Source organism: Xiphophorus hellerii, chromosome 17 (genome assembly GCF_003331165.1).
Source record: "Xiphophorus hellerii strain 12219 chromosome 17, Xiphophorus_hellerii-4.1, whole genome shotgun sequence".
In the NCBI taxonomy this organism is placed as follows: domain Eukaryota; kingdom Metazoa; phylum Chordata; class Actinopteri; order Cyprinodontiformes; family Poeciliidae; genus Xiphophorus; species Xiphophorus hellerii.
In genome coordinates, this window is record NC_045688.1 from 14,469,136 (window position 1) to 14,495,665 (window position 26,530).

The 26,530-nt window shown below is 39.0% G+C and overlaps 1 protein-coding gene and 1 long non-coding RNA gene across 3 annotated transcripts in view; both read right to left on the bottom strand.

The window, feature by feature from the left end:
- tbc1d22a (TBC1 domain family, member 22a) overlaps positions 1 to 26,530 on the bottom strand; it is a 142,458-nt gene that overhangs the window by 25,108 nt on the left and 90,820 nt on the right. For both annotated transcript variants that reach the window (XM_032589118.1, XM_032589117.1), the window contains exons 12-13: positions 22,584 to 22,711; positions 1,789 to 1,884 (exon numbers count right to left, since the gene is read on the bottom strand). In XM_032589118.1, coding sequence (XP_032445009.1) covers positions 1,789 to 1,884; positions 22,584 to 22,711 — 224 coding nt within the window. The remainder of the gene's footprint in view (positions 1 to 1,788; positions 1,885 to 22,583; positions 22,712 to 26,530) is intronic.
- Positions 3,324 to 6,097, bottom strand: LOC116736584 (uncharacterized). The gene is made up of 2 exons (XR_004342622.1): positions 6,058 to 6,097; positions 3,324 to 3,642 (listed from the first exon to the last, which is right to left on the bottom strand). It is a non-coding gene; the product is annotated as an uncharacterized LOC116736584 (long non-coding RNA).

Sequence of the window (26,530 nt, forward strand, 5' to 3'; positions counted from 1 at the left end):
CAAGTGGCCATTAATCAAAGTTTGCCGTACATAAAAGTATTCTTTTGCTTATTCCGCTGCTACAAAGTTTAATCTGTTCTCGCTTTCATTGCCAAGCTGATCCTCTCCTCCCTCCACGCCTCATCTATATCAGGATGGATTATTTGCCCTTGGCACACCACTTGGTAGTCTGCATGGCAAGGCAGCCGGTAAGTGGATCTATAGGAAGCTGAAGGAGAAACGTATTCCTAAACTTATCCCTGCTTGTATGTTTGTGTGCTTGCAAGGTAACCAAGTTATTAAAATGTTAGCAGGTACTATAAATAAAAGAAACAAAGGCCTCGGCGTATGCAGAAGGCAAAGAGTGCAGAGAGGTAAGGGGGGAAAAACACGGGGCAATCGTAGAGTGAGCACTATCTGAGGGAGCTCAAAGGGGCCTTTATATCGCAGCAAAAATGGCATTTAGGCAACGAGGAGAACAAGAAGCTCGGCCCTAAACAGAAACTACAGCTGCATATAAACAAAACAACGTCTCATGTTTAATAAAGGAAGGAAGAAAAAAAGTGTTTAGTGAAGCAAGTTTTCTCATCGGCCTTCAGGAGCTGCACTGGCTGCCACGCATGGAATATACTGCTATATATTATTTGGATCACAACATTCTTCAAATGATGGAGGCAGAGAACGCTGCGTATATTACTCCATCTTCTCATTCGATTTCTATTTAAACAATATACAGACTTCCTTTCCAAGGGGTTTGTAATTACTGGATTATTCCAGTTGCGAAGGCTTCAGGGGGGTTTGTTAGGAGACATTAGTGGAGAAACGACTTGATGAAGACCAAGGAAACGATAATATTGCTGTTTGAGACTGTTTTCAAGGAATATAAATGGCAATAATGGCGTCATAATAATGCAAGAACACATTCTCCAAGATCAATTAGCTTTAAATTCTAACATTTAACACTGGAAGTGGAAGGCATTTTAAATATCCACAATAAATAAACAAAACAACAGAAATAACAAATAAAATGAATAATGAAGTCTATAAACAAACCTGTCCTTCAAAAAATAGGATAGTTGAGACCAAAGCACCAGACTGAAGATGTTTGTCATCCAGTTTTTGGTGGAAAAAGTGAAAAACGATAAATTACTCAAATGGAAATGATTGAGTTTGTTTAAATTTATCATGCGATTAATTGATTTATTGCTTATTGCGACAGGCCTACATCAGACCTGAGGCAATACCGTCCTGCTTAAAAAGTCGACCTGTTGAAAACGGCATTATTTTCCTCCTCCTTCGCAATTTCATTTTATTCTCTGTTGGTGCATAAAAGGAAAAACGAACAGAGAAGTCTGTTTGCCAAACACTACCACTGAGCTGAAATGCTGGGGAAAAAAAAGATGGAAGACAAATGAGGGAAAAGGTCAAAAAGTCAAATGAAGAAGTGGGTATGTTTGCAGGTGATAATATTAGATTTTCGTTTTAGATTTAGTGGTTGCTACGGTTAAGAATGCAGGTCTCCTACACAGAGCCGGCAACCAAAGTCACCTTCTGGCAGCTGGCTACTGTCATCTCCTAATGCACTCAGAACTTCTGACCAGCACAGGTAATGACCAAGGAGGTAATGAAGAAGGATGTAGGGCATGATCATTCACAGTCTGCCCCGACGTTATTAAAACATACGTGGACGATTCGTTTTCATTTGCTAGGAAGGACGTGTTCGCCATCTACATTTTCCATATGTTGCGGATTTATAACGCGCAAAGATGGTCGACTCCGACACAGAGTTTGACAGCGAGGGCGGATTACCTGAAAATCCCGCTCCTCCAGAATCTCTTTCCTCCACCTCACCAGGAAGGCAGCACAGACGTACAGGTGGAAGTGAGAGAAGCCTTCAGGTTCAGCCTGTAAACACGAGGAAATAATAGAGCATAAGCAAAAAAGCTAGAATATTACCGCACAAATGATAAAAACAACAGGAAAGGGGGATTTAGAAGTTATTCTGCATATTTGTATGCAATATCTGCAGACATTATCTACAACAGAATGACACCAGCAGCCCAAGGCTTTTTGAAGTCATATGTTATTTAGCTGCAAAACATGTTTTTTAGTTTTTAATGAGCAACCCTTACTTCTACATATTCCAATAATTATGTAAAAGACTCTTAGGATTTTCTTCCTTTGCAAAGGTTAGATGTTTTATTTTGTCCTTAAATCAACAAACTATTTTAAAAATAACTTTCATGACATCCTGAAGCACCTAGTGTAGATCTTTATTTTCATAATACATTATTTGTAAATGCTCAGATTTGATTAAAACCACAAAAAAAACGTATAGGTATGTGTGAGTAAATTTATATATGCGTTCTGATGAGGCAGATAAAAAAAAACTAAGCAGGTAATAAGCATGCTTTACGGTAAGCCCACATTTCTGCTTTTATTAGCTACAGACAGAAAATCATAATTAACATAAACATCAGTATGTATGTAATTAACCTCTATAACGTGTTTCACTTTGTGAATTGAGTTAGTGAAATAATGAACTTTTCAATAATATTCCACCATCATCGAGATTCACCTTTGGTAGCTGTTTTTTTCTCTATGCTGATCAGTTAGGGAAAAAAAAGGCCTGAAAGTGTATTTATTAAACTGAAAATATTTTCCCTAAGTGATTAAACTTTAATTTGTCATTATGGTAATCAATTAAACACCATTATCAAAATCCTAGAAATTAATGAATGATTTAACTAGATGCAACTAGGTGTCAAAACTAGATGAATGAATTAACATTTGTGGAAGGTTAGCTGGTCTACATTTATTTACAAGCGAATGAAAAATGTTCATGTGTACTTTGAGGTAGGGATACTTTCAACTGGTGCATTAAATAGAGCAGCTGTACTGCTAAATAATAACTTTAAAAAGGCATAATCAGACATATTTTGAAAGGTTAACAGCTTTTATAGTTGTTATAACGAGATGAGTAATTCTTAATATGATAAAGAAGAATGATACAATTGCCCCAAATTACCTTCAAGCGTCATCTAATGTGTTGAATGGATGAACGGTAAGTTGGACGTATGCTATTGCTAAAGTATACCCTGATTCTTGCATGTAAAAATGATCTAATGCTGTTAAAAGATTTCTGCAGGTTTCGCCAATTCAAATTTCACAATTTTTAAGACCTTTTTAAGACCACCGTGAATGGAATTTAAGACCCACAAACGTTGTCTAGTCCAGTGGTTCTCAAACTTTTTTCAGTGATGTACCCCCTTAAAAATGTATTTTTAGTCAAGTACCCCCTGACACGTGCAAAACATTTTTGGAATTAAAAAGAGGTACAGTGCTGTAAAATCACTGTCTGATTTATTAAAGCCAAACAACTTATATCAGTGAACCTGACAAATACATCCATATTGCAAACATTGCATGGTTAAACAAAAAAGAAAAACAGAAGACGGTGACCACCAGGAAGGTATAAAACCAGTCAAACCGTTTTATTTTAAAGGATATTGAAACTAAATACTGAATATAAAATTCAGTGCATGAACACACATTTATATTTTATCGAACTTTTTACAAAATAATTTTTCCCAAGACTTATTATGAGGAGCCTACTGATTTTTTAAAGATATTTTGAAAAGCTTCACGTACCCCCTGCAGTACCTCCACGTACCCCCAGGGGTACACGTACCCCCATTTGAGAACCACTGCCCTAGAGCAACGCATGGAAGGAGCAGAGAGTAGAAACGGTAGAAAGGTACTCAACTTTTTCTACTACTTTTACACGACTTCACAGGCCCTCGCGTACAGGTGCTGGTGCGAGGGCTTTCACAGGCCGGGGCCTTCACATGCCTTCGCATCCAGGTGGCGGTGCGAGGGCCTTCACAGGCCAGGGCCTTCAAGGATCCCTGGCCTTCACAGGCCATCGCATCCACGTGGCGGTGCGAGGGCCTTCACAGGCCAGGTCCTTGAAGGAACCCTGGCCTTCACAGTCCCCTCGCGTCCACGTGGCGGTGCGAGGGCCTTCACAGGTCAGGTCATTCAAGGATCCCTGGCCTTCACAGGCCCTCGCGTCCATGTTCGGTGCGAGGGCCTTCACAGGCCAGGTCCATGAAGGATCCCTGGCCTTCACAGGCCCTCGCGTCCACGTTCGGTGCGAGGGCCTTCACAGGCCAGGTCCATGAAGGATCCCTGGCCTTCACAGTCCCCTCGCGTCCACGTTCGGTGCGAGGGCCTTCACAGGCCAGGTCCATGAAGGATCCCTGGCCTTCACAGGCCCTCGCGTCCACGTTCGGTGCGAGGGCCTTCACAGGCCAGGTCCTTGAAGGATCCCAGGCCTTCGCAGGCCCTCGCGTCCACGTTCGGTGCGAGGGCCTTCACAGGCCTTCACATTACCACGTGGTCGTCTTATTCAAGCACTTCTGAAGGAACAGCCTGCGATGTCATCGATGACATCACGTTCGTTTTGTCGGTCTGATGTCATCAGTGACGGTCAGGGACGGACGTGATGTCATCGATGACATCGCAGGCTGTTACCTCAGAAAAAATGTTTTTTATACCTATGTTACATGTCTCAGCTGTATTGAAACAGTTGTAACAATTGATGTTTGTTTTGTTTTGTCTCTTCTTCTCCTTTCTTCCGAGTGGGAAGCCTGTAAACAAGAACAGCTTTAGCGAACGAAGAACGACCGCCGTTTTCTTCCCCAAACTCTGTCTGTTTTATTACAAATTGTCAAAATCATGAAATCATGCAATCATACATTGAACATTCCTTTATGCATTCATGTCCATGTGTCCTTCCGTTGCTCCAAAACAACCATATTCCATCTACTTCAATAAACAACATCAGCCCCCACCAGCTGTGACAGCATCCATGGGCCAAATCAAAACAATTCAACAATCGATTTAAATCTTACAGATTTACATAAAAAGAAAACTATTCCTCAAGTTCAGTGAAATTGTAAGGCTACTAATTTCTTTGAATTGTAATAACTCTGAAAAATTTAATCATATTATTAGTTCTATAATTTAATATGGGCATATTTAGAGGACTAGATCTAGCTCAAGCTAGTACAGTAGAATCAATTACAGGGTAGTAGGGGAAAAGTGGTAATGTCTATAATAAATGTTTGAAACTGATGAGAACTGATTTCCGGTACATGTAACAGAGTAACTTTAACACTTCCTATCAAAAGATAACACAACCCGTCAGGATACCACCGAAATCTTAATAAGGTTGGGTCGGAGAGTGTATCGAAGTTTAGATACATGTAGCAAACTTCTATAACGGCTGTTTTACGACCGTTATAGCTACAAACTGTAATTATGAAACAAAATCACTCTTTTTCCCTCGAACGTCTACACACGTCTAGCAAGTAATTACGAAATCAGCACCGAATGAACTTGTAAATTTACATTTTAGCGGGGACAGTTTCCACCAGCTTCACACTACTAACCTGTAAACAAGAACAGCTTTAGCGAACGAAGAACGACCGCCATCTTTTTCCCCAAACTCTGTCTGAGGCGCAAGGGGGAAAGGGGCGGGGCTCCTCACTCTAGGTCTCCTGGTGAAACGCTGTCTATAATTTGGCTCTAACAAAACTGGAAACATCAGTATGAGACCTGAAAGAGCGTAGGGACACCCTAGAGCAGTGGTTCTCAAACTTTTTTCAGTGATGTACCCCCTTAAGAATATATTTTTAGTCAAGTACCCCCTGACACGGGCAAAACATTTTTGGAATTAAAAAGAGGTACAGTGCTGTAAAATCACTGTCTGATTTATTAAAGCCAAACAACTTATATCAGTGAACCTGACAAATACATCCATATTGCAAACATTGCATGGTTAAACAAAAAAGAAAAACAGAAGACGGTGACCACCAGGAAGGCATAAAACCAGTCAAACCGTTTTATTTTAAAGGATATTGAAACTAAATACTGAATATAAAATTCAGTGTATGAACACACATTTATATTTTATCGAACTTTTCACAAAATAATTTTTCCCAAGACTTATTATGAGGAGCCTACTGATTTTTTAAAGATATTTTGAAAAGCTTCACGTACCCCCTGCAGTACCTCCACGTACCCCCATTTGAGAACCACTGGTCTAGTCAACTGGCAGTAACTTTGTAAAAAAAAAAAGCCAGCTAGCCAGCTTCTTTTTTTGCTAGCTAGCATCTTTGTATCTAGCTAGCAGGCTAGTAAGAGTAAGTTAGCGGTAGCCTCAACCGTCACGATTCACAAAACAAAATAGAGATGTCTGAGTGCAACTCAAACTCTTGTCTGACAGAAAAGTCAAACAAAAAATACAGACATTACACAGTCCTTCCAAGACTAAATTTAAGACCTGTAATTAACATCTTAGAGCCAACATTTTTATGAATTTAAGACATTTTGAGACTTTTTAAAGATGCGCAGACACCAAAGGCCTGACAATCAGCCACTGTCCCTTTCTGCTGTGCCATGAGAGTGGACATACTAACAGCGCCGCCCACCAGGTTACATCTGCACCTGCATAACAACTTTCTTCCTACATTAAGTGACTCTTCAAACAAACCAAAAAAAATTGGTATTGGTCAAAATCAGAATCAGGTCAGGGTTTTTAAACCGACGAGAAAACTGCAATCGGTGCATCCCCAGAGGGCACCCTCAGTTTTTGTGTTTTAAATATAATGAACCTTTCAAACATTTTGCAGATTTGCGATAGCAATCGAAGCAATACACAAATCCAGAATGTTTTCTTTTATTTTGCTGTGAAATGTTTATCAGTTAATGTAAATGTCATGACAGAAACATAGCTGGAGTAAAGAGCAGCATTCTAAAAAAGGAAATCCAGGCACTGTTGGACCAAAACTGAAACGGCACACAAAGGGGTGGAGTAAATTATGGTAATAATTTGATGCAAAACTTTATATAACATTTCATTTTAGGCAGCACTGAGAGCCATTCTGGCATCTGTGCGTCGCTGAAACAGTGCGAGCCTTTCATCACATTTCCTGCTTACGTACACAAGGTATTTAGAGCTGAAAATAAAAAGGCAGACAAAGAGAAAACGTGAAATGGAGCCCATTTCTTTTTTCTGTCAGCAACCCAAAAATGTACATTTGCAGGGTGACAGAGACAAAGGAAGACACAAATCCCTCTTTCCACAGCGCCGCCTTTTATTTCAGGCCCTTGTTACGTTCGCCTGCTTACTTTTTTTTCCTTCCCTCTTTCTGACGCTGCAATGAGCAGGGGGAATTAAAGAGGAAGGAAGACAAAGGATGAGATGTTCCCTGTTCTATTCATTCCACTCCAGAGCCCCATCAGAGAGAGAATAATTACAGCCCTGTTGAATGGAAGTCACTTAGGAGCGTGCTCATCTAAAGGAAGAAGATCCCAGCATGGGAGTGTTTCTGGATGCAATCACTAAAGGTGTTTTAGTTGCATTTAAACAAACTAAAAGTATATTGTTGGTTACTTTACTTTCCGACTGGCTGAGCTGGGAGTGAATTAAATGTATGGGGAGAAAAGGTCAAATAAAAGAGTGACTTATCCCCTTTGGATAGACAGTTTCGGTAATATTTGCAGCCGAAACACAGTTTCCTCTGTTCCCGAGACTGACAGCAATCTGAGAAACGTCCATCTCCGTTTTTACAACATGTCAAGACTTTTTTTTTTTTCCCTTTTCTTATTTTTAACGCCGTCCTTCCAACTGTTTCACGGAGAAATTGCCTTGCAAGACGAGCAGAACGAGACTATTATATTTCCAGGAGATCAGAAGAACCCAGAAGCAAGATCAAAATCAGGCTTTTTTTTTTTTCCTCCAGAGCGACGTTGACTTAGTCCCATTGAGAAACAAACAAAAAAAACACAAGCTGACATGTTGTTTGCTTCATCAAATTTAATTTGGGTAATTGCGCCAGTGAATCCCATGGTGTTGTACCTCACATGCAACCAAAAAGTGGCGCGGAGGATAGAGTCGTACTCTTATTAAACACATCTCTTCATAAATTATTCTTCCGCTGTGCTCTCTGGAGTGTTGACGTTGATGGGATTTTAAAAAGTTCTGCTGCTGGGAAAGAGAGAAGAAGAAAAAAACCCGGTGAAAATCTGACTACCTTTGCATTATTTAGTTGAATAAAGTGACTCGCTCAAAGATTGTTATTGGATATTGCGACGTCTCTTCGATGCGAGACAGTTGTCGGAAACTTGACACAGCGTGACAAAATAATGCAGCTGATACTTTAAAGGCATTTCCTTCAACAAAAGGAAGTAGAACTTTTATCAATTTAGGGTTTTGTGTATAAGGACAAAAGGACCTGGCCTTAACTAGGTTCTAACACTAACGTAGAAATCAAAAGTGTTCAACACACAGGGATTACTTGAGAAGGACTAAGCCAAAACGGAAAAGTTGGATGTGAAATCTGAGCTGTGACATTCAGCAGAGCCTTTCAGTGGAGCTTTATCAATGTCTTGTATCTCTGGGGAGGAATTTGCCACCTTATATTTTTATTTTCCATAAAGTTTCTTTAGTTCATTGAGGTTTTGTTGACATACAACCATCTGAAGGTCCCGTTACCATGTTTCAACCCTGGCAGCGTACAAGACTTTGATTGTACCATCATCGCCACAACTTGATTCTTTATCTTTTGTACAGACAGATATACTGAAAAGATCATGGTCAACTTGATTACTCCAAGGTTCCCAAGGTCCTGAGGAATGATGGTGCAGATACCTTGAGAAAGTCACTTAATTACTGATTACTCCTTGAAAATGTGACGGTTACTTTTCTGGTTATTTGATTTTAAAAATTGGATAAAAAAATTGTTTCAGCCCCCACCATCTCAACATATAAACCACGACTTGAGTAAATCAACTATAACTGAGCCATTTACCATATAACTGCACGAATTTGACATTTTGAAAATAAATGTGCTTGATGAAAACGCCAATTTCAGGAAGAAAAAAAAACAAACACTTGCTTTTTTGATAAAGTTTTGGTGCTAAGTTATGGTGTTTTTTATGGCCATATCAAAATTGGTTTATTTCGCAAAACTTCAACGGAAACACTACCATGCTTTTCTTTACAGTTGCCATGAAATTTGTGCATTAATACATTGTTTTGTTGTTCAAACATCATTATTTATGTCAGACATATTGTGTTTTACTGGTTCTTTCCTGCCAGAGTTACGTTGTCATGTTCCATTCAGAAAGAAAAAGAGGTTTCTCCTTCAACCCCATCAACTTAGTCGTACTTTGTATTTCTTTTTCAACAAACACTAAAGAATTAAAGATGAAAAGTAATGAAAGACGGCAATGAAAGCGTGGATTTCCAAAGGTCCTTTAATGTGATGCAATATACCAAGCCATCAAAGAATGACCAGGCTACCTTACTGCTGTGCTAATTGAAGAACCCCCCCTTCGGAAACCAAAGACAAAAACCTCCATTCGCAAATATGAGCAGGGACAGGTTATAAAAACAAGAGCTCTTGTTTTTATCGAATTACCTTTTTCCTTCCCCTCGCTTCCGAACGCATCTCCTGTTATTTCAGCTCGGCCTCCCGCGAGGTTGGACCAATTCTTTTTAATTTCAAGACAACAAAGAGCGTTTGTGCGAGTCGGGGAGAAGTAGAGAATACAAATAAAAGGCTAAAAAAGAAAAAGAGGAGTTTGCAAAGTGCGATGCGAGCGGCTGGCCGGCAGGCGATTGGCCCACCGCCCTACCTTTGCGGCCTCAGTTCAAACAAGTGTATCAACGCGAACTGGCACATGCAAACACAGATGGACGAGAGCATTAGTGCTAATCAACCGCCTAAAGTGGAGCAAAGTTTAAATTTTTAGGGGCTTATTTAAGCGGCTGTGTGACTCGGTGGTTGAGAACTTTGAATTCTTCTCCAGTTCTCTCTCTCCATCCTTCACACTGGCTGTCACCCCATCCTCTGTCTCTTTCTCTCTCTCTCTCCCTTATTAATATAACAGAACTACTTCACAGATCAGGGATGAATTACTCCTCATCTAAAGCAAGTTCTGCTGGCCGCTAATCTTCAAATCTTGATTTGTTAGCCAATGATGAGGAATATTTCACAGCCACGGGCTGCGGCAGAAAAATGTTCGCTTTAGATTAGTACGGGGCCATCAGTCGTGCTGCAAGAGTTTAAATATGGAGGGTTTGATGAGTCCACATTACAACAGCGGAGCTGCTGGGATGTGATGGGACTCTTAAAAGAGGCCCCAATTAATCAGTCAATATGCATAACTGCATGTTTGTATCAAAGGGGGTATTTATTATGAAAATACTCAGATTATTCAAAACTCCATGGTTGACTTCTGATTTGCTACACCACAGAATATTAATAGGATTTATTTTATTTAATGACTAAAAGAAAGAAAAACATGTTTTAGTTATTAGCATGAATACAAATTAGCAGAAAAGTCTAAAATTAACAACACAAAGTGCTAAAAAAATTAATACAGGAAGTATATAAGTAAATATATATGATAAGTTTCATTTTTAGCTAGCATTATTGGTCCGTGCTTGTTAGTTTGAGCTGAATGAAATCATCATGTACATAGATGTAGATTTTATGAAACAGAAAACTACTACACAAACCTAAAAAGAAAAGTGCTGTATGCCTGTTGCAAAATGCAAAACACTGGGAAAAAATGATGAAGAAATCTAAAAAAGGTTGTGATCTTATACAAGTAGAAAATGCCTTTTATAAGGACATGCAAACAAAGATTTCTATTGATTCAAGGAGGAGCTACAGAGGCTGTTACAGGAAATTAAAAACAACGTTATTAACAGAACCAACTAAAACGTCTTGATTCCAACGATTCTTCTGAACTGCTGGCATGGGACATTTTTAGTACATGTTATAATAATTCAATTATAGGGCTAAATGAACATAGTAGGCAGAAATGTTGAAATACGTTTGTAGTTTTTAACTAGGTGGCAGAGAAATTTAGAAAAAAAACACCACAAACTTTGGAAAATTAAATATTTTCTTCGTAAAAGTGCATCCCTAAAAACTATGAATCAAGAATACAGATTTTTTTCACACCCAGCTGTGAAAAAACATCAGATTCAAGATACCTAACAAAACAAAATGAAAATTTTAGTCTATTTTAGTTTCCAATCGAGCACAAAACAGGGGAAAAAAATAATAGGAAAACTGTCCTAAACAAGTGTGTTTTTAATTTGTTTTCGAGTTTAAACCTCATTTTTCTTGTGCTTCGCAAATTTAGTGGGAGGGGGAACCTGTGGAGAAAAAAACATTCAAAGCTTTTGAATAAACCCACACAACTGACGAGTATTTGGGAATGTTTACATACTGACTTCACATTTTGCCAAACTTCCATCAGCTGAATTTTGAACTCGTATTTGCACATTTTTATGATCAGAGGCGCAGTAACTGAGCGTTTGAGCCTGAAACATCAACATTCTAACTGCGGCTAGCCCAACTCCCCGTCCGCACTTTCTCCCGCCACGCACTGCTTCACCTTCTCCAGCTCGTGACGTTCCCATCATTATGATTTTCAAAATAAAGTTTGTCAGGCGAGTCAAGGTGACTCCGTCAAACTCGTCTCTCGCCGTCTTGCGTCGCTGTGCTCGGGGTCCTCATCCCTCCTCGTGTCAGGACGGCTATGTTGGCTAAGACGCGGGGAAACTGGCTGGCAAGCTCGGCTGATCAAAGATGTGCGGGAGTTTGCGGCGAGACAGCGGGACGGGAGAGTTGATAGGGATAACGTAGGAGTGCGTGGAAGAAGGGTGAGCGGAGGAGCAGAGGAGAAGGAGGCGCCACAATGTCACAGCGTCTTTAAACTGCTGCGTTGGCTGTCTGACTGGTTTGATCCCTCCAAAACAAAACCGGCCTCATGTGGGACCGGCGCGATGCGCTGACGAACCGACTGAAGACAAGGTGAGAAGGTGGATGATAAACGAGCTGTGTAACAATCAAACTGAGATTATGTGGTTGGTAGATTTTTTTTATTTTTAACTTTTCCAGCTTTTATGTTTTATATTTTCACTTTGCCGTGACAAAATAATTACATCTTTTAGATTTACTCAGATACAGAGAAGTTCAGTAAACAAAAAAACCTTTAAAATTATGAAATAAAGTGGGGGGAAAAAAGAGGTCAGACCACAGTATTTCAACATCCAGACTTTAACTATGCCACAGGAAGACCTTCAGAAAATTAAATTTTAATTGGACTTGCTGGTGTGGATCATACAGGTTCACACAGGACGAATTGCAAATTTAAGACTTTTAAAGACCTGTTTAAGACCAGTAGGAATAAAATTTAAGGCTTGTATCACAACAGAGATGTACAAAAGAAATGCAGGAGACCAAAAATGTGAAATTTCTGGAGTCTTTCTGTGGCTGGTGGCATTATTTTTGTGCTTCTCACACGGTTTTATGGCTCTCTAGCTAACTAGCTAGCTAGCAATTATTAGCAGCTAGTTCCTGTTAGCCTTAACCACCTCGAGTCACAGAACTCTGAGTGAAGATGTCTGCACAAAACTCAAACTTCTGCCTCATAGAAAAATCCAATGAGAAAAAAACCTAAATAGAATATATGAAATGAAATATTCTTGCCACGACAAAATTTAAGACCTGCAATAAACATATTTATAGCCAAAATACATTTTCTTAAAGATTTTAAGTCATTTCAAGGCCTTCATTTTAGACATACCAATTTAAGACTTTTTAAGATTGCGCCGACACCCAGTTGATCATATAAATACATGGCAGTAATCAGGTCCGGGAGTGACTTTAAAAATGTAATTTTAGAGCTTTTTCACAATTGATTCATAATTTAACAAGGGGCCCAATTACTTTTTCACAAGGCCAAATTAATTTGGTTACATTTTCCCCTAAAGCAAAAGAATAATGTGATTGAAAACTGCACTATCTATTTACTTGAATTATTTTTGTCTGATGATACATTTGGCTACAAAGAGATAAAATAAAAAGCTAAAATATGGAGAAAATACTTTTTCAATTAGCATTGGTGCAATTCACTGACTCAGGCTTGGTGGCCAGCAAGAGGGTTTTGTTATAATAAAAGACAGTGTGATATCTAAAAGCGAATATAATGAATGAAAAAGGAATAGAAGGAGTGTAGTGTTTCTAAATGATTTGTTTTCAACAAATTTTATGATAATTTAGAAGCGTTCCACTTCTGCGCACAGTACCCTCCTCCAATGTGTTGTCTTGCTTCAGGCCATATTTTACACCTCTGCGAACACCCATTAATGAGAGGAGGGAAACAGACAAATATTAGCCAACTACGATTCCCACACTGCCACAGATTTAATCCATTACAGCTGTTCGCTCTGTTATTCCTCTGTATTAAAGCAAATAGTGAATCAGAAGAAGCTGAACTGGGGTAAAACCAGAGTTGTTCTTAGTTGTTGCAGTAAACGATTGTTTTTAGAATCGAGTAATAAACTAATCCCCTTCTGAAGTAGCTAAAGTTAGTAAAGGAAATCTAAGAGAAATTGCTAGTAAGTAAAAAACTTTTCATTTTATTAGAACATTTTAATCTTTACAAATATGATTTAATCACTTATAGTCTCAAGTTTGAAGTATGTCAAAAAAAATGCTTTTAAAGATTGAAGACATTTCACATTAACTTTTAAAAAGTAAAATCAAACTTAAATTGAGGCATTAAATTACAGTTTCAAGTTTGAATAATGAATAAGCTTTTTAATACTTATTTTCACATCATTACTCTTGATGAACAAGTACAACAAGCAAAACATAGAGCAGGAAGATATTTTTAAAAAGTAAAAAATAAATGGGGGAGGGGAGAGTTCAGCCTGCAGAGAGCTGCTAATAGCAATTAGCATTTGTCAACAGCTCATTGGCGGAACGCAGTGTGCTAAATAGTAGAACATAAACTAGCAAAGTTTCAAGGCAGATAATTTGAGTCAAGGAATTTAAATAATCGAGGCCCTCCAGTCATTCAATGACTCGTTACATGCTGAGCTGTTTTTAATGAAACTGAGGGCGAAAAAGACAATCTTCTGATGTTGAAGGCAAACCAGAAGTATTCCAATGCAACCTCAGGGAAAACACAAAATGTCCATTTCCTTGAGGTTGTGTCAAGGAGAGAAAGGATGAACAAACTGTTTACAGTCCTGTCAGTGTATAGGACCAGAACATGATGTGCTAGTGTGTGCTGTGAAGAAATTCAGACAGACTCTGTGTGTGCGTGTTTGTGTGAGACCAAGTGTCTGGTCTTTAGAGGCCACTCGCACTGCTGGCGGTGGCAATGTGACCAGCCATTACTACAGACTGGAGACAAGGAGGTAGAGAAAAAGGTAGGAGGGCCACGTCCCACTGGGATGTCTCCCCCTGTCCTCCTCACTGAAGTGGTACGGTAAACTTACATTCAAGAAGGGGTCACTTACAAAACTTCAAACTCTAGATGGTACTCTGAGATCCACAAATAAGTAAACGTAAAAACATTCAGCAACAAAGGGCAACCTGAACGGTGACATGCCATTATTCATTCCCTTTCAACTTTCTTGTCACTGTATCCTACAATATACATTTGTATTCAGTTCTGTCAATACAAAAAACTATAGAAACGCTCACAGCTGATGTATTCATGAGAACTATAGTAAATATGCTTGTTATGTTATGAGACATAACTATGTCCTCAATTCATCCAAAGCACATACAGCTACACACAAGGCATAAACAGAGTAGCTATTAAAACTAGTCGAGCTTTGATTAAAAGACAGCATATAATTACGAATAACTGTCTAAGAGCACATAAGACGTAAGTCTTGAGGTTTTTTTGCTATATATGGAATTAAATAATCTAGTACTCCACAAGCTAGCTCCACAGTATAAAACATACGGTGTGATTCAGTCCAACCTTAATCCAAAATAATTTTCCAGGCCTATGTTGCAGTAAATTACTCCATTATTCCACCAGCAATCCAGGCATTTAATCACATTTAATCACCTGAATTTAAACATGGCCACTAACAATGCTACACAGCTTCCTGCTTGGTAAATTTCACTGTCCGCATAAAAGCAACCCATGCTTCAGAACCTGAAAATGTCATGGTATCCCCTTTAACAGCCATGCTAATACTGTCACACTGAGCTACTTGCTAATTTCATGCTCCACGCAACAGGGATAATTTAGTCCCAGTCTGTCTGTCTTTCTGTCTGTGTTTCTGCTAAGGGAAGAGTGGCCAGTGTGTTTGTTTCGGTCTGAATCCTCCCTCCATGCATCTTCCTCTCTGCTCGTCCCCCTCAAACCCCCCGACTCTAAAAATCAATTGACGGGAGAGTTGAAAACAGCGCATGCAAGAAAGGAAAACAGAATGAGGGCAAAATCGGAAAAAAATGAAAGGAGAGGATGTGGAGAGGAATCAGTAGGCAGAAAGTGAGAGAGATGACTGATAGAGAGAGGAATAGCTGTCTTGTGCTGGATCACACTCCTGAACAGATGGCCACACTACAGAGAGAAAACCACAGAGGAGACATTACAGTGCTCAGGTTAAAATCTCCCCTGAAAGATACAAACAGTTCAGCAAGGAAGGACAAGGTCTTTTTTATTTATCATCAGGATGATTCAAAGCTAAAAATTCTAGCTCTTTCTGTCCCAACAAAGCCGTCATCCTTGCACTGTATCCATGTTCTTTGCAAGAACACCCAGTGTGAAGACATGCAAAAAGTCCTAAAATTGAAGAAGCACAATCATATCTAAAATTAGATAAATATAAGCTATAACAATTCAGTTTATAACTGGAATACTGTAAAAAAGTGTAGAAACTTTGTTTGATTTGATCAGATCTGTGCAGGAGAGTTGGAGTGAACCAAAGAATGAATATGCAGCAAGGGAAGCATGCTAACTCTTGGTGTATGGCAGGGGTTTCAAACTCCAGTCCTCGAGGGCCGGTGTCCTACAGTTTTTAGATGTGCCACAGGTACAAAATACTGGAATGAAATGGCTTAATTACCTCCTCCTTGTGTAGATCAGTTCTCCAGAGCCTTGCTAATGACCTAATTATTCTATTCAGGTGTGGTGCAGCAGAGGCACATCTAAAAGTTGCAGGACTGCGGCCCTCGAGGACTGGAGTTTGAGACCCCTGGTGTATGGTGAAGGATCTGTCATGTTGTTGTTGTTCTGCTTCTCTTCAAAAAGACATGGAAAACTTATTTGAGGAAACAGACATCATGAACTCTTAGTAAAAATTACCCAAAACACATGTGGTCAAGATCCCAGACCAAAAGCCTCAAAAGGCTTGTGGGATTTGCTGAAGCTAAGAGAGCGCAAGATGACCCAAAGCTCTGGATGATGTAGACAGACTGAGCAATGAGAAAGTCAAACATTTTCCTCTCTGTAAGCTCCAAGTCAATGAATGTTGAAGAGTAATAAGTGCTGTCCTAATAAAGCAAGTCTTTTTGCCTCTAATCCCTATTTTGCACCATATTGTACCTTTCTAGAAGTTGCCTACAATGGTGTGTTTTGCACCAACTATCCATCAATTTGTACTCTCCATGAAAACCCTTTGTACCTCCTATGGTACGTGATAATTCAATGTCATTTTGTAGATTCTACTCTCAAGCCCCTTTCACAAAACACTTCAAAGTAGCGTTGAGGTGCCTTTTTGCGACCTCTGTGTTTTGTGAAAGAGCAGCCTCCTACTCTTACAATGCGTCGGCTGCCAAGCTAAACGTGACAGTTACAGGGCTGCATCGGGAGAGTTGTACAAGGCCAGGTGGTCTTTGTGGATTGAGGGAGTGATGTGTCGATGTAAGGTTTGTGCGACCACCCAGAAGCAGCATTTACAAGTGTAACAAGACTCATCAATCATTTCCGATGACAGGAGTAAGAAGGTGGCATATACAATTTAAATTTGATGCATTTGCTCTGCCAAAAACAACATCGCTACACTGAGTTTCTCTGTCAATATTGATTTTAAAAGAAGGAAAGAAATCTGTCTAAGATTTTTTTAACGTTATCGGAATCAACCGCAATGGAAATAGGACGCAATATAACATACTTAGAAAATTATGTATCGGTTTATAAGATTATTCAAGATATTTAAGTATTTGAAAATCCACAAACCACAAAAATATATAGCTACTAAGAAAAGTATAATTTTGTGTAATTTGTGAAATGTTCTATTTACAAGTGTAAAATGCAACTGGGAAAGGATGAAATGTGGGTACAAATTGGGACAGGAGTAAACTCAACAAAAAGCAAAGCAAAGGATGATCTGAACACATAAGAAAAGGCAACTCTGCTGGGAAAAGGGAAATGGTCAAATTTCCTCAGAAGGTTGAGAAAGGAGGTGAGGGTCTGTGACACAGCCTGCCAAAAATGTCTTTGAGGACAAGTGCCGGGGTGTGTGTGGGCGTGTGTGTGTGTGTGTGAAAGCTACAGTCTAAGCAACATTGTTAGACATCAAATATTTAGTGTTATGGATTACAAGTACAAAGTGAGTGTGTGTTGTTGTCAAGTCACGACAAAGAAACTACACTGTTTAATGATTCATTCCTGCACCCTTATTTTAGACTTGAGGTGAACTCGAGTCCACCTTACGTCTGCAGGTAAGAGAGCAGTCTCAGATTATGACTCAAACCACTGAAGAATGAAAGCAAATATGAAAGACAATCCTCTCTCTTCGCATTTTACAGTCAGCTCATCCTCTTCCGCTAATATAATGAGGTTGTATAAGGGAATTCTAGAACACATGACAGCATGCAAAGCAAATCTTGTCACACACTTCAAACCTGCGATGTGGAGTTCCTCAGGGTTGTGATTTTGAGTCACTTTTACTTCGACAATATATATGCTTTCAATAACCGATTCCTAAACAGTCTAACACTTTATCATGTGTTTTATATGCAGATAATTCCAAACTAGTGACTTTCACTTGCAAGTGATGCCATATTAGTAATATTATTAATATTAATAATAATAATAATAGTAATAATAATAATGATTTTCCGTTAACTTTTTACACAAAAAGATCCGATCAATGCCGTGTCATATTTCCAAAAATTGTGCAATTAATTGGCAACTGTGAAAAACTAATCCCTTGACAGATATGCATGAATAGTCACAATCTACTGTTTTTGTGTAAATTAACATTATATTAAAAAAAACATGGCCCAGTTAGAGCAGTTACCTTCTTCCCAATGGAAATTTAGGCCTTCCAGAAAGTAAAGAGAAAAAAAAAAACTGTTTATCTCTGATTCGTTCCTTCATCAATTTGTTCATTGGTGGTGAATAAAATAAAACTGAAAGGAGGTTGGGGGTCTGCTACACTCTACTAAGAATCCATCTGAGACAAAAACAATGCATCACCTGATATGATGTTGTGAAACTTCTACCAAGATCTACCTACTTTGATGGCAACTTTGACCGTTTCACAAACAACTCAAATGGCACGCTCCAAATATGCAGAGACAAGTCCGGTCTAAATTCACCACCGAGCTAAAGGTGTTTTAAGCTAGGCTGGTGAAGAATATAGCTTCTGTCAGGTACCATCTGTCATGCCGCCCACAGTTGAGCTAGAGTTCATAAGCAGTTAGACATGATTCATTTGCTCTTTATTAATTCAAGATAAGGTTTGATGGGACTCAACTAAGCACTTCAGCTGTAAACCACAACATATCCATGATTAATTTATCAACATTTAATAGCTCCTTTGCATTTCAAGCTACAGCCTTTCCGTTGTAGGCTCTTATTGCTTCACCATTCCTTCTAGATCTAAAAAGCTCCCTCAGCAGCAATAAAATAGCTTCTAACACAGCACTTTCTGTTTTGATCAAAGTTCATGTATTTCTTTGAAAAGGAGGAAGCCTCAGTAAGCTTCGAATCTGGTGCTGCAGCTTCGCAAGTTGTGAAGACGTTACAAGTGCCTCGCGCGGGCTAAATGGTGTGTAAGACAAGGAACATCTGTATTTTAATGGCAAGCAGGAATAAAATGTGAAGCATGTGACAGTAGAGCAGTAGAGAGGAGCTACAGAGATGACAGCAGAAGAGGTTCAAGCATATGTTCAAGTATACACTTTGCACAGCTGGGTGTATCACCAAGGGAGAGGATCCACTTCAAACCCTAAAACAGCTCTTCATTCCTCTTCTGTCGATGCATCTCACCTGATCAATCACTCTGATGTGGTCAAATGCCTCACACTCAGCTTCTGGGTCAAATGGAGAGCTACATCATATGTACTCAACTCGAGTCCAAAACGCATTCCGGCAAATACACACCTACATACCTAAAAATCGATAGCAGGCAGTTGGTTGTATTGACAATGCCAAGCAAGGTTAACTATATGGACTTCCTGTTAAGCTTTCGGTAAGGTAAATATGAAAAAGCACTGGGGTCATAGAGGTCAGATTTGTTTGAATATCATAAAGATTCAACTCCCCCTCTCTCATGCTTGCCTCTAAACATCTGGGGAATGTTTTTAAAAATGGCTTCCTATGACTAGCTTCTACAGAAAACATCCAGTCTTGAACTCAGGAGTCTGGTGAACTATATAATATACACAAGACTTTTAGAAGTTAAAACAATTCTAGCTATCATACAGAATCTTGAGTTTTTGCAAGAATGAAAAGCTCTAAGATATTTCAACCAGCGTAATAATGTGACATTTGAAATTCAGAGCACGTTTAAAGGGCTCTTATTGTGAAAGGTTTGTTGTGTGCGCGCACCATTTGTCACCCAAAGAGGAAATCATTGTGCCTGCTAGCCGTGGTTTGCACAACATTTCAAAGGCTGCATTAGCTGAGTCATCCCCCGGCTGGCTGCTAAGGAGCGCAACCCGAGTTCAGCTCATCTGAAGAAGAGACACGTCTGACAAGACATAAATGTTTGCTGGACTGACCAAGGGCATTTTTGTTATTATTCTCGGCAAACCCAGTAACAAGGTAAACAAGCCAGAAAGTTTTGAAGATCAACATTTTACTGTTGCATCTTGCAGCTTTTACACCCAGTGCAATAAAATGTCTTTGAATTGTTTGCTTTATTCATTAATGTTTGCTGGAATCATTACACTATCTCGCCAATATTAGATACTTTCACACCCTTAACAGAAAATATTTCTCATGTTTTTTTATATTTCAGGTTTTACTATCGACCTATTGCACAAATTCTGAAACAATCCAAAGCTAAAGATGGTTTCTGATTCAAGTGTGGAAAATGTCACCACCTTTTCTGCCATCTATACCAATTCAGATCAGAATTCTAAATTATGATTAATGTCCTGTTTTATGCGTATCGTGAGTTTTTTTCTTTTGTAATATCGAGTTTTATGTATTATGTGTATTTTTCCTTTTATGGTTTTGTCTGATATAAGTGTAAGTGCTCTGTAAGCTTGATTCCTGTAAAAAGTTTGAGTTTTTGGAAATGCGCTACATGAATAAAATATATTATTGTTACTACTACTTTAGGCAAATCTACAATAATTTGACTTGGCAAATTAGAACTAGCTGATCCTTTTTCTTTTTTAAGAACCAAATAATCTTGGAACAGTGTTTTTAAAAAGGTTTTGTTGGCGCTAGAGGCCTTTATTTGAAAGTAGTTTGACAGGAAAGAGGGTAATGAGAGAGGGAGAAGACATGTAGCAAATGTCGCCAGGCCGGGAATCGAACCTGCGACCGTCGCCACGAGGACTAAGTCCTCAATACGTGGGCCGTGCTTTGCCCCTGTGCCACCACAGCACCCCGAACTAGCTGATCCTTTAATATATAAAGATTCTTTTACACAATTTATGAGTTGTAATATCTTCACTCTGTAAAATTTTTAAACAGGAATGTCAGTGATTTGTTTTGCACCTTCCAAAATGCTGGTTTAAGAGGGTTAACAGAAAAGACAGATGTGAAAGTTGTTTTTTTTAAAATGAAAATAAATAAATAAATAAAAAATCCAATATATTTCTTTTGTACAAGAACCATCATCAACACAAAATACGTGTGTGTGAATGAGTCCGAGAGAACTGGCAGAAAAGTGTAGCTGCAGGAAGTAAAAGCAGTGAAAATGGAGTGTAAGCACCTCGGGGTCAACTATCCAAAGCAACAGGAAGTGAATCAAAGAAGAGCAGAGAGCGCAGGCAGAATGGAGTCGAGAGCGTATTAGGAAGGTTTACAAGTAGTGATGAGCGGCTTAGAAGCAGTGGCACTGATAAAGGGACGGGGCGCCCAGCTGTGAAATGTGAGCATTTTCATTGGCGGTGACGAAAACGGACGGAATCAGAAATGAGCGCATAAGAGTTAAAGTCATGGAGGCCAGACTGTGGTGTTTAATGCGTTCGGAGGGGAAGGAGGATATATGTGACAAAAGATGCTGAATGTGAGTCTCCCAGGGAGGCAGAGAGCCTGCAGAGAGGGTGATAGGAGATACTAAGGGCAGAAAGAGAAGCAGATGACTTGCTGTGGCAACCTGCAGAGGATGCAGCCAGAAGAATAAAAAAGGGATTTGTACGTGTACACGTCTTTTTTTAAAAAAAATATTTGTTGTAGTGCTAAGCAGGTCTAAAAATGAGGGTTTGTACACTTTTCAAAATAGTGAAATTTAAGCATTTTTCAAGGTAAGAGTTCAAACTCTCATTGAACAGTACTTTGGAGATAAAAACAATATAAATGACAATTCAATATTATAGAATTTATTACTGTAATTAATAATGTATTGTGGTAGCATTCTACATTCTACAGCATGGTGAAGGTAAAAAAGTACAACAATTTTACTTTTATTATTTTGTAATGTCTCTCTAAAACGTAACTTTTTGTTTTCAGGTGTACAAGGTAACAACAAAATCTCCCAATTTCAACAGCGTTAAACGCATAAAATATAAGCAAATATTTATTCCAACTACACAGATCAACAAGTCATTGAGACATTAGGAATAATAACTTTTTTAAAAGAGTTCGAGCAAAGTTTTTCGGCATTTAGCTAATAGAAATAATTTTGGATATTCTAAATGAGCTACAAGTGTAGTCTGATTTTTCTTCAGACAAAGTGTAAAAAGTGTGCATGTATCTTTTTATTCGGGGTATGAAAATATCTGGTTTCAACTATAAATAAGGTTTTCCAAATTTAGGCTTAAAATCAAACGTCTGGTTGAACTTTATTACAAAAATCTGCAGTTTGAATATAAAGAAATTAGAAGAACTTTACATAGAAATCAAGCACTTTCCAAACCTTGACATCCTTGAAGAGGCTTAAATTTCACTTAGGTGTTTTTCAGCACCCACATGAATAATGTAAAAAAATGCAGAACGATAAATGAAAACATAGTTGTTTTAATTGTAAGATGCAGAGAAATACCGCATTATTTCTTTCCCCTTCCATCCTCCCCTTCTTAAACTTTTCTGATGAAGGAAATGACAGGGGAAAAAAAGCCTCACACTGTGACGTGAAACTCCAAAGTTTTTGTCATCTCATCTGCATAAAACGGAAAACTCAGAACTACATGCCGCATCATATTGCCGTTTCGTCTTTGGGGGGAAGAAAAAGAAAACGGATGTCGTCGTCAGGGAATAATTCCTAAACCCTAAAATCTCCTGCAGAGCCAGAAAGAGGAAAGAAAAAAAACAAAAAACACCGCGATAACGGCGGGCCCTGTGTGTGATCGCACCTGATACGTGTCCCACAGTCTGATTGTGCACCGCAGCGGCAGCTCCCTCATCAGGAGGTTGTTCATCCAGCGGAAGGCGAACTGCAGGTACTCCACCTCGTACTGCTGCATGTGGCGGTGCACAGACTCTGGCAGAAATTAGAACAAAATATCAACAAAAAAAAACAAAAAACATGATATAAAAACCTGAAAAACAGCAACAAAAGAGAACAGATGCAAAACGCTTTTGTGACAGAGGGTTGGGGGGGGGGGAGAAACCTCAAAGCGACACTGTGGTGTGAGACTGTCTTTCTGAACTCCCTCTTCTCTATTACAAAACTGCTGTCATCGGTGTCACGCGCGCGACTGTTTCCTCATAATTGAAATGTAATTACAGAGCCATCCAAATTGTCTGGGAACGGCCTCGTACCCGGCGCGGGATGAGAAATGGAAGCGGAATTGTATTGTTAACCAACACTCCAGAGAAATTGCATGTCGCTCCGATGGAGACTGAAGTGCATATAAATTAGGTCAATGGCGTCCAGAGGTGAAGGCTGAATGACGGCTTACATGCAACGTATAGAGAGCATGTTAATTACTTCTTTGACATCGGCGCCCTCGGCAGAAGCTGATAAAAATTGTGTTGCGCCGACTTCTGACCCGTCGCGGAAAGTCAAGAGTGTCGGAAACCAAAGATCGAGACCCTGTCACTTAAAGAAAGAAGGAAAAAAAAGGGGGAAAAAGGATGGGGGGTGAAAACTCCAGAGTGAATATTAATGAGGTATCCCTCCTTTTCTCACATTCAGGTTCAACATTTCAGCTCTGTGGAAAAAAATGGTAATTATTTCTCTGCAGAAAAATAATTCATTACAAAGGAGTTCACTTAATGCAGAGTATTTGCAGAGAAATTTTCCACTTTTGTCAAATTATAACCTCAAATATCAATGCTTTTATTATGGCTCTCATACGACATACAAACAATAAAACATAGAAATTAGTGCAGAATTGTGAGCAGGGAGGAATAATTTGATGCAGCTGCAAATCTGTTGAGTCACATCTCTGCGTGATTTATGTCTTACCACAGATCCTCAACTGGATTTGTGTCTGGACTTTGACTAGGCCATTCTAAACTAAGGGAATGCATCTCCAATCCTCAAATCATGTGGTTCCAACATATTTATATCTATTTAATTGGCTTTTTCCTCCAGGATTGATCTGTATTTAGCTCCTTCCATCTTTCCCATCAACTGAGCTTCTCTTTCCATTGTAAAAAAAGTAACGTCCCAACAGCATGATGCTGCCAGCACCATGTACTATAATTGTGAAAATTGTCTTCTCACAATATCTTTCATCCCACTGCCCCATGAAGGCTATAAAATAATGGTAGCTTTGGAGTTGTGTCATTCTTGCGGGAAGATTAGAGTTTTGACTGTTTAATAACCAGGGTCATTAAATTTGTGTTGGTCTATCATTTAAATAAACCCTTTAATCCAACGAAACAGATTAAAGGTTATGGCTGTGTTGTGACATAAAATTAAAGGGAATGTATTACATTTGCAAGAAACTATACAATTTGGCAATTGAAATGGCAATTTCCAACAAATGGCACCTTAAGCCACTTTACAAGGCAGAAAGTTTCATTTTATATCCAATTATAAAGAGATTTAGATCTACTTAATCTCCTAAATTATAATTAAGGTTGAACTGATAAATGCAACAGCTGCCAACTTTGCTACTTTTCAGACAGGAAAATAAAAAGGCCAAAATGGGAATCAGCAGGTCAGGCTTTACAAAAGATTGAAGTTTTCCATCCAATCACAAATCAGTGCACTGGCAATACAATTAGAGTGATAATTATTTGCTTTCAAACTTCATTTATGAATTTTGACATGAACTTTGACATGTCAGGCTCAACAGACACAAGTAGCATATGAAAAAAATAACAATCAGCCCAATTCAATTAGCCAAGGTCCGACCCAAATAGAAATATGACAAATTAAATAAAAACTGAAGAAAAAAAAAAAAAGAAAAAACCATGATACTTATATTTAGTATGGTGCAACTGTCTTCAAGAAATTAAAGCAGTTGATAAATGGAAACTTGTATGTATTCCCTACAGTGGTAATTTAAATGTTTTCTGAATTCACTGCAAGGTGAAATTATACAAAGACCTTAGCATAGGTAAACACAGTTTTTGAACATTTTCATGATTGCTGAATTTATTGTGGAGCAGAAGAAAACAAAAATGTCTCCAAGATGCCAACATAAGTAAAGAAACCACAGATCTCCTTTTCACCATATTACAGAATGGATTGCTCTTTTCCGCCTGATCCACTGAACGCACAGAGAGAGGACCACATGTTACACCGCGAGCTTTCAATATGGCCCCGGTGCGGGGCTCAAACTTCAGTGTCAGTGTCCCGGCGTGCTGGCAGAACGCTCGCGGAGAAGAATGGATGAGAGGCGAATACGTCGCCCGAGTACGGCGGCGCGACGCTGAGAGTGACTGCCTTTGTTCCCCGTCTTCGTTCTTGATAAATGTTTGTTTGACGCCGTCTCCGCCTAACAAAAGATTAAAAATACCACCCAGTATTCTGTGACTCCTCGTTTCATAGTCATCAAGCCCATGACACTCATTCTTCCTCACACACATACACACAACTCATAACAGAGCTGTAATCATGGAGCTGTCAGGGAATCTATAAGAAAAGCTAGTTAAAGGAGGAACTATCGCATCCTCTTCTCTCACACTCGCTTGCTCTTAATCAGAGTTGACTGACAGCACACACACACACTGCTTCAACAACCCTTTTATTGGTAAAACATTAAGCGGATACTTCTAACCAGGGCCACATGCGTTATTATTACCGTCGAACACACACCTGAACCACACCTATCTGCTCTCGAAGACACAGGCGGGGACGCGGGGGTAAACACAAAGCTATTATTTCGCACTCCTCTCCACAGTTTAATTATCACATGCTGCTGCAAAAGCATAAACAAGGAAAGCTCATTAACGGCGCATGCATCACGGTGACAGATCTGAGCTAGCTGCCAAGCAGAGGCGAAAGGGAGCGGAACTACTTTAGACAATGTTAAATTACACTAATGAACTTGCTCCTCCTAATATTAGCGACTTCTGCAAACAGCGAGGAGGGGGAAGGGAAGAGGGTGTGGCGGTGGCAGCGGCAGAGGGCAGGGTTATTCGTTATATCGTGACAGAGAGGGAGAAATATTGAACGTTATTAAATTTAAAAAGAAAAAAAAAAGGGAAAGTTGAAAACGTATGAGGGGAAAGTTGTAGAAGTTGAACGTTATTACTCATTGGGCCGCTGGAACAGTGCTGAGCATGCTTCTGGATCAATTTATCATGATCAATAAACTTTAAATTCCAATGAACATTTAACACTAGACTGGAAGACATTTTAAATATCCAAGATAAATAAACAACAGAAACAACAAATAAAATGAATTATGAAATCTCTAAATAAAATTGTTGCACAAGAAAAGGGCTAGTTGGGAGCAAAGCACCAGACTGAACACTTTTTTCCATCCAGTTTTTGGTAGGAAATGGAAATTATTAAGCTAGTTAATGAGAGCTAGTCTCTCTACCATGATCATAGCTGCAGTTTGCAAACATATAATGAAAAATCATGTTTATAATCAGGACCATGACATGTCATTAAAGTGTCTGGAGAGCTGGTTTATTTTCTCAGGGCCAGTATTCTTCTGAATCTCATCTAAAGAACAGAAACCTTTTTGTGACAATAGGTAACTTCTCATCGGATCTGGTACAAGTCACGTGTGGACATTTATCGGATGGTTTATTTGTTGGGAAAAAATTCTTATGGCAATTTTGATTTATTGTTGTAATAAATTTCTGGTTTTTTATATAAAATAAAAAAACAAAACTGACAAAATGATCTGAGATGGGTTTTTTACCATTTTCTTCCCTGTCTGAATCAGAA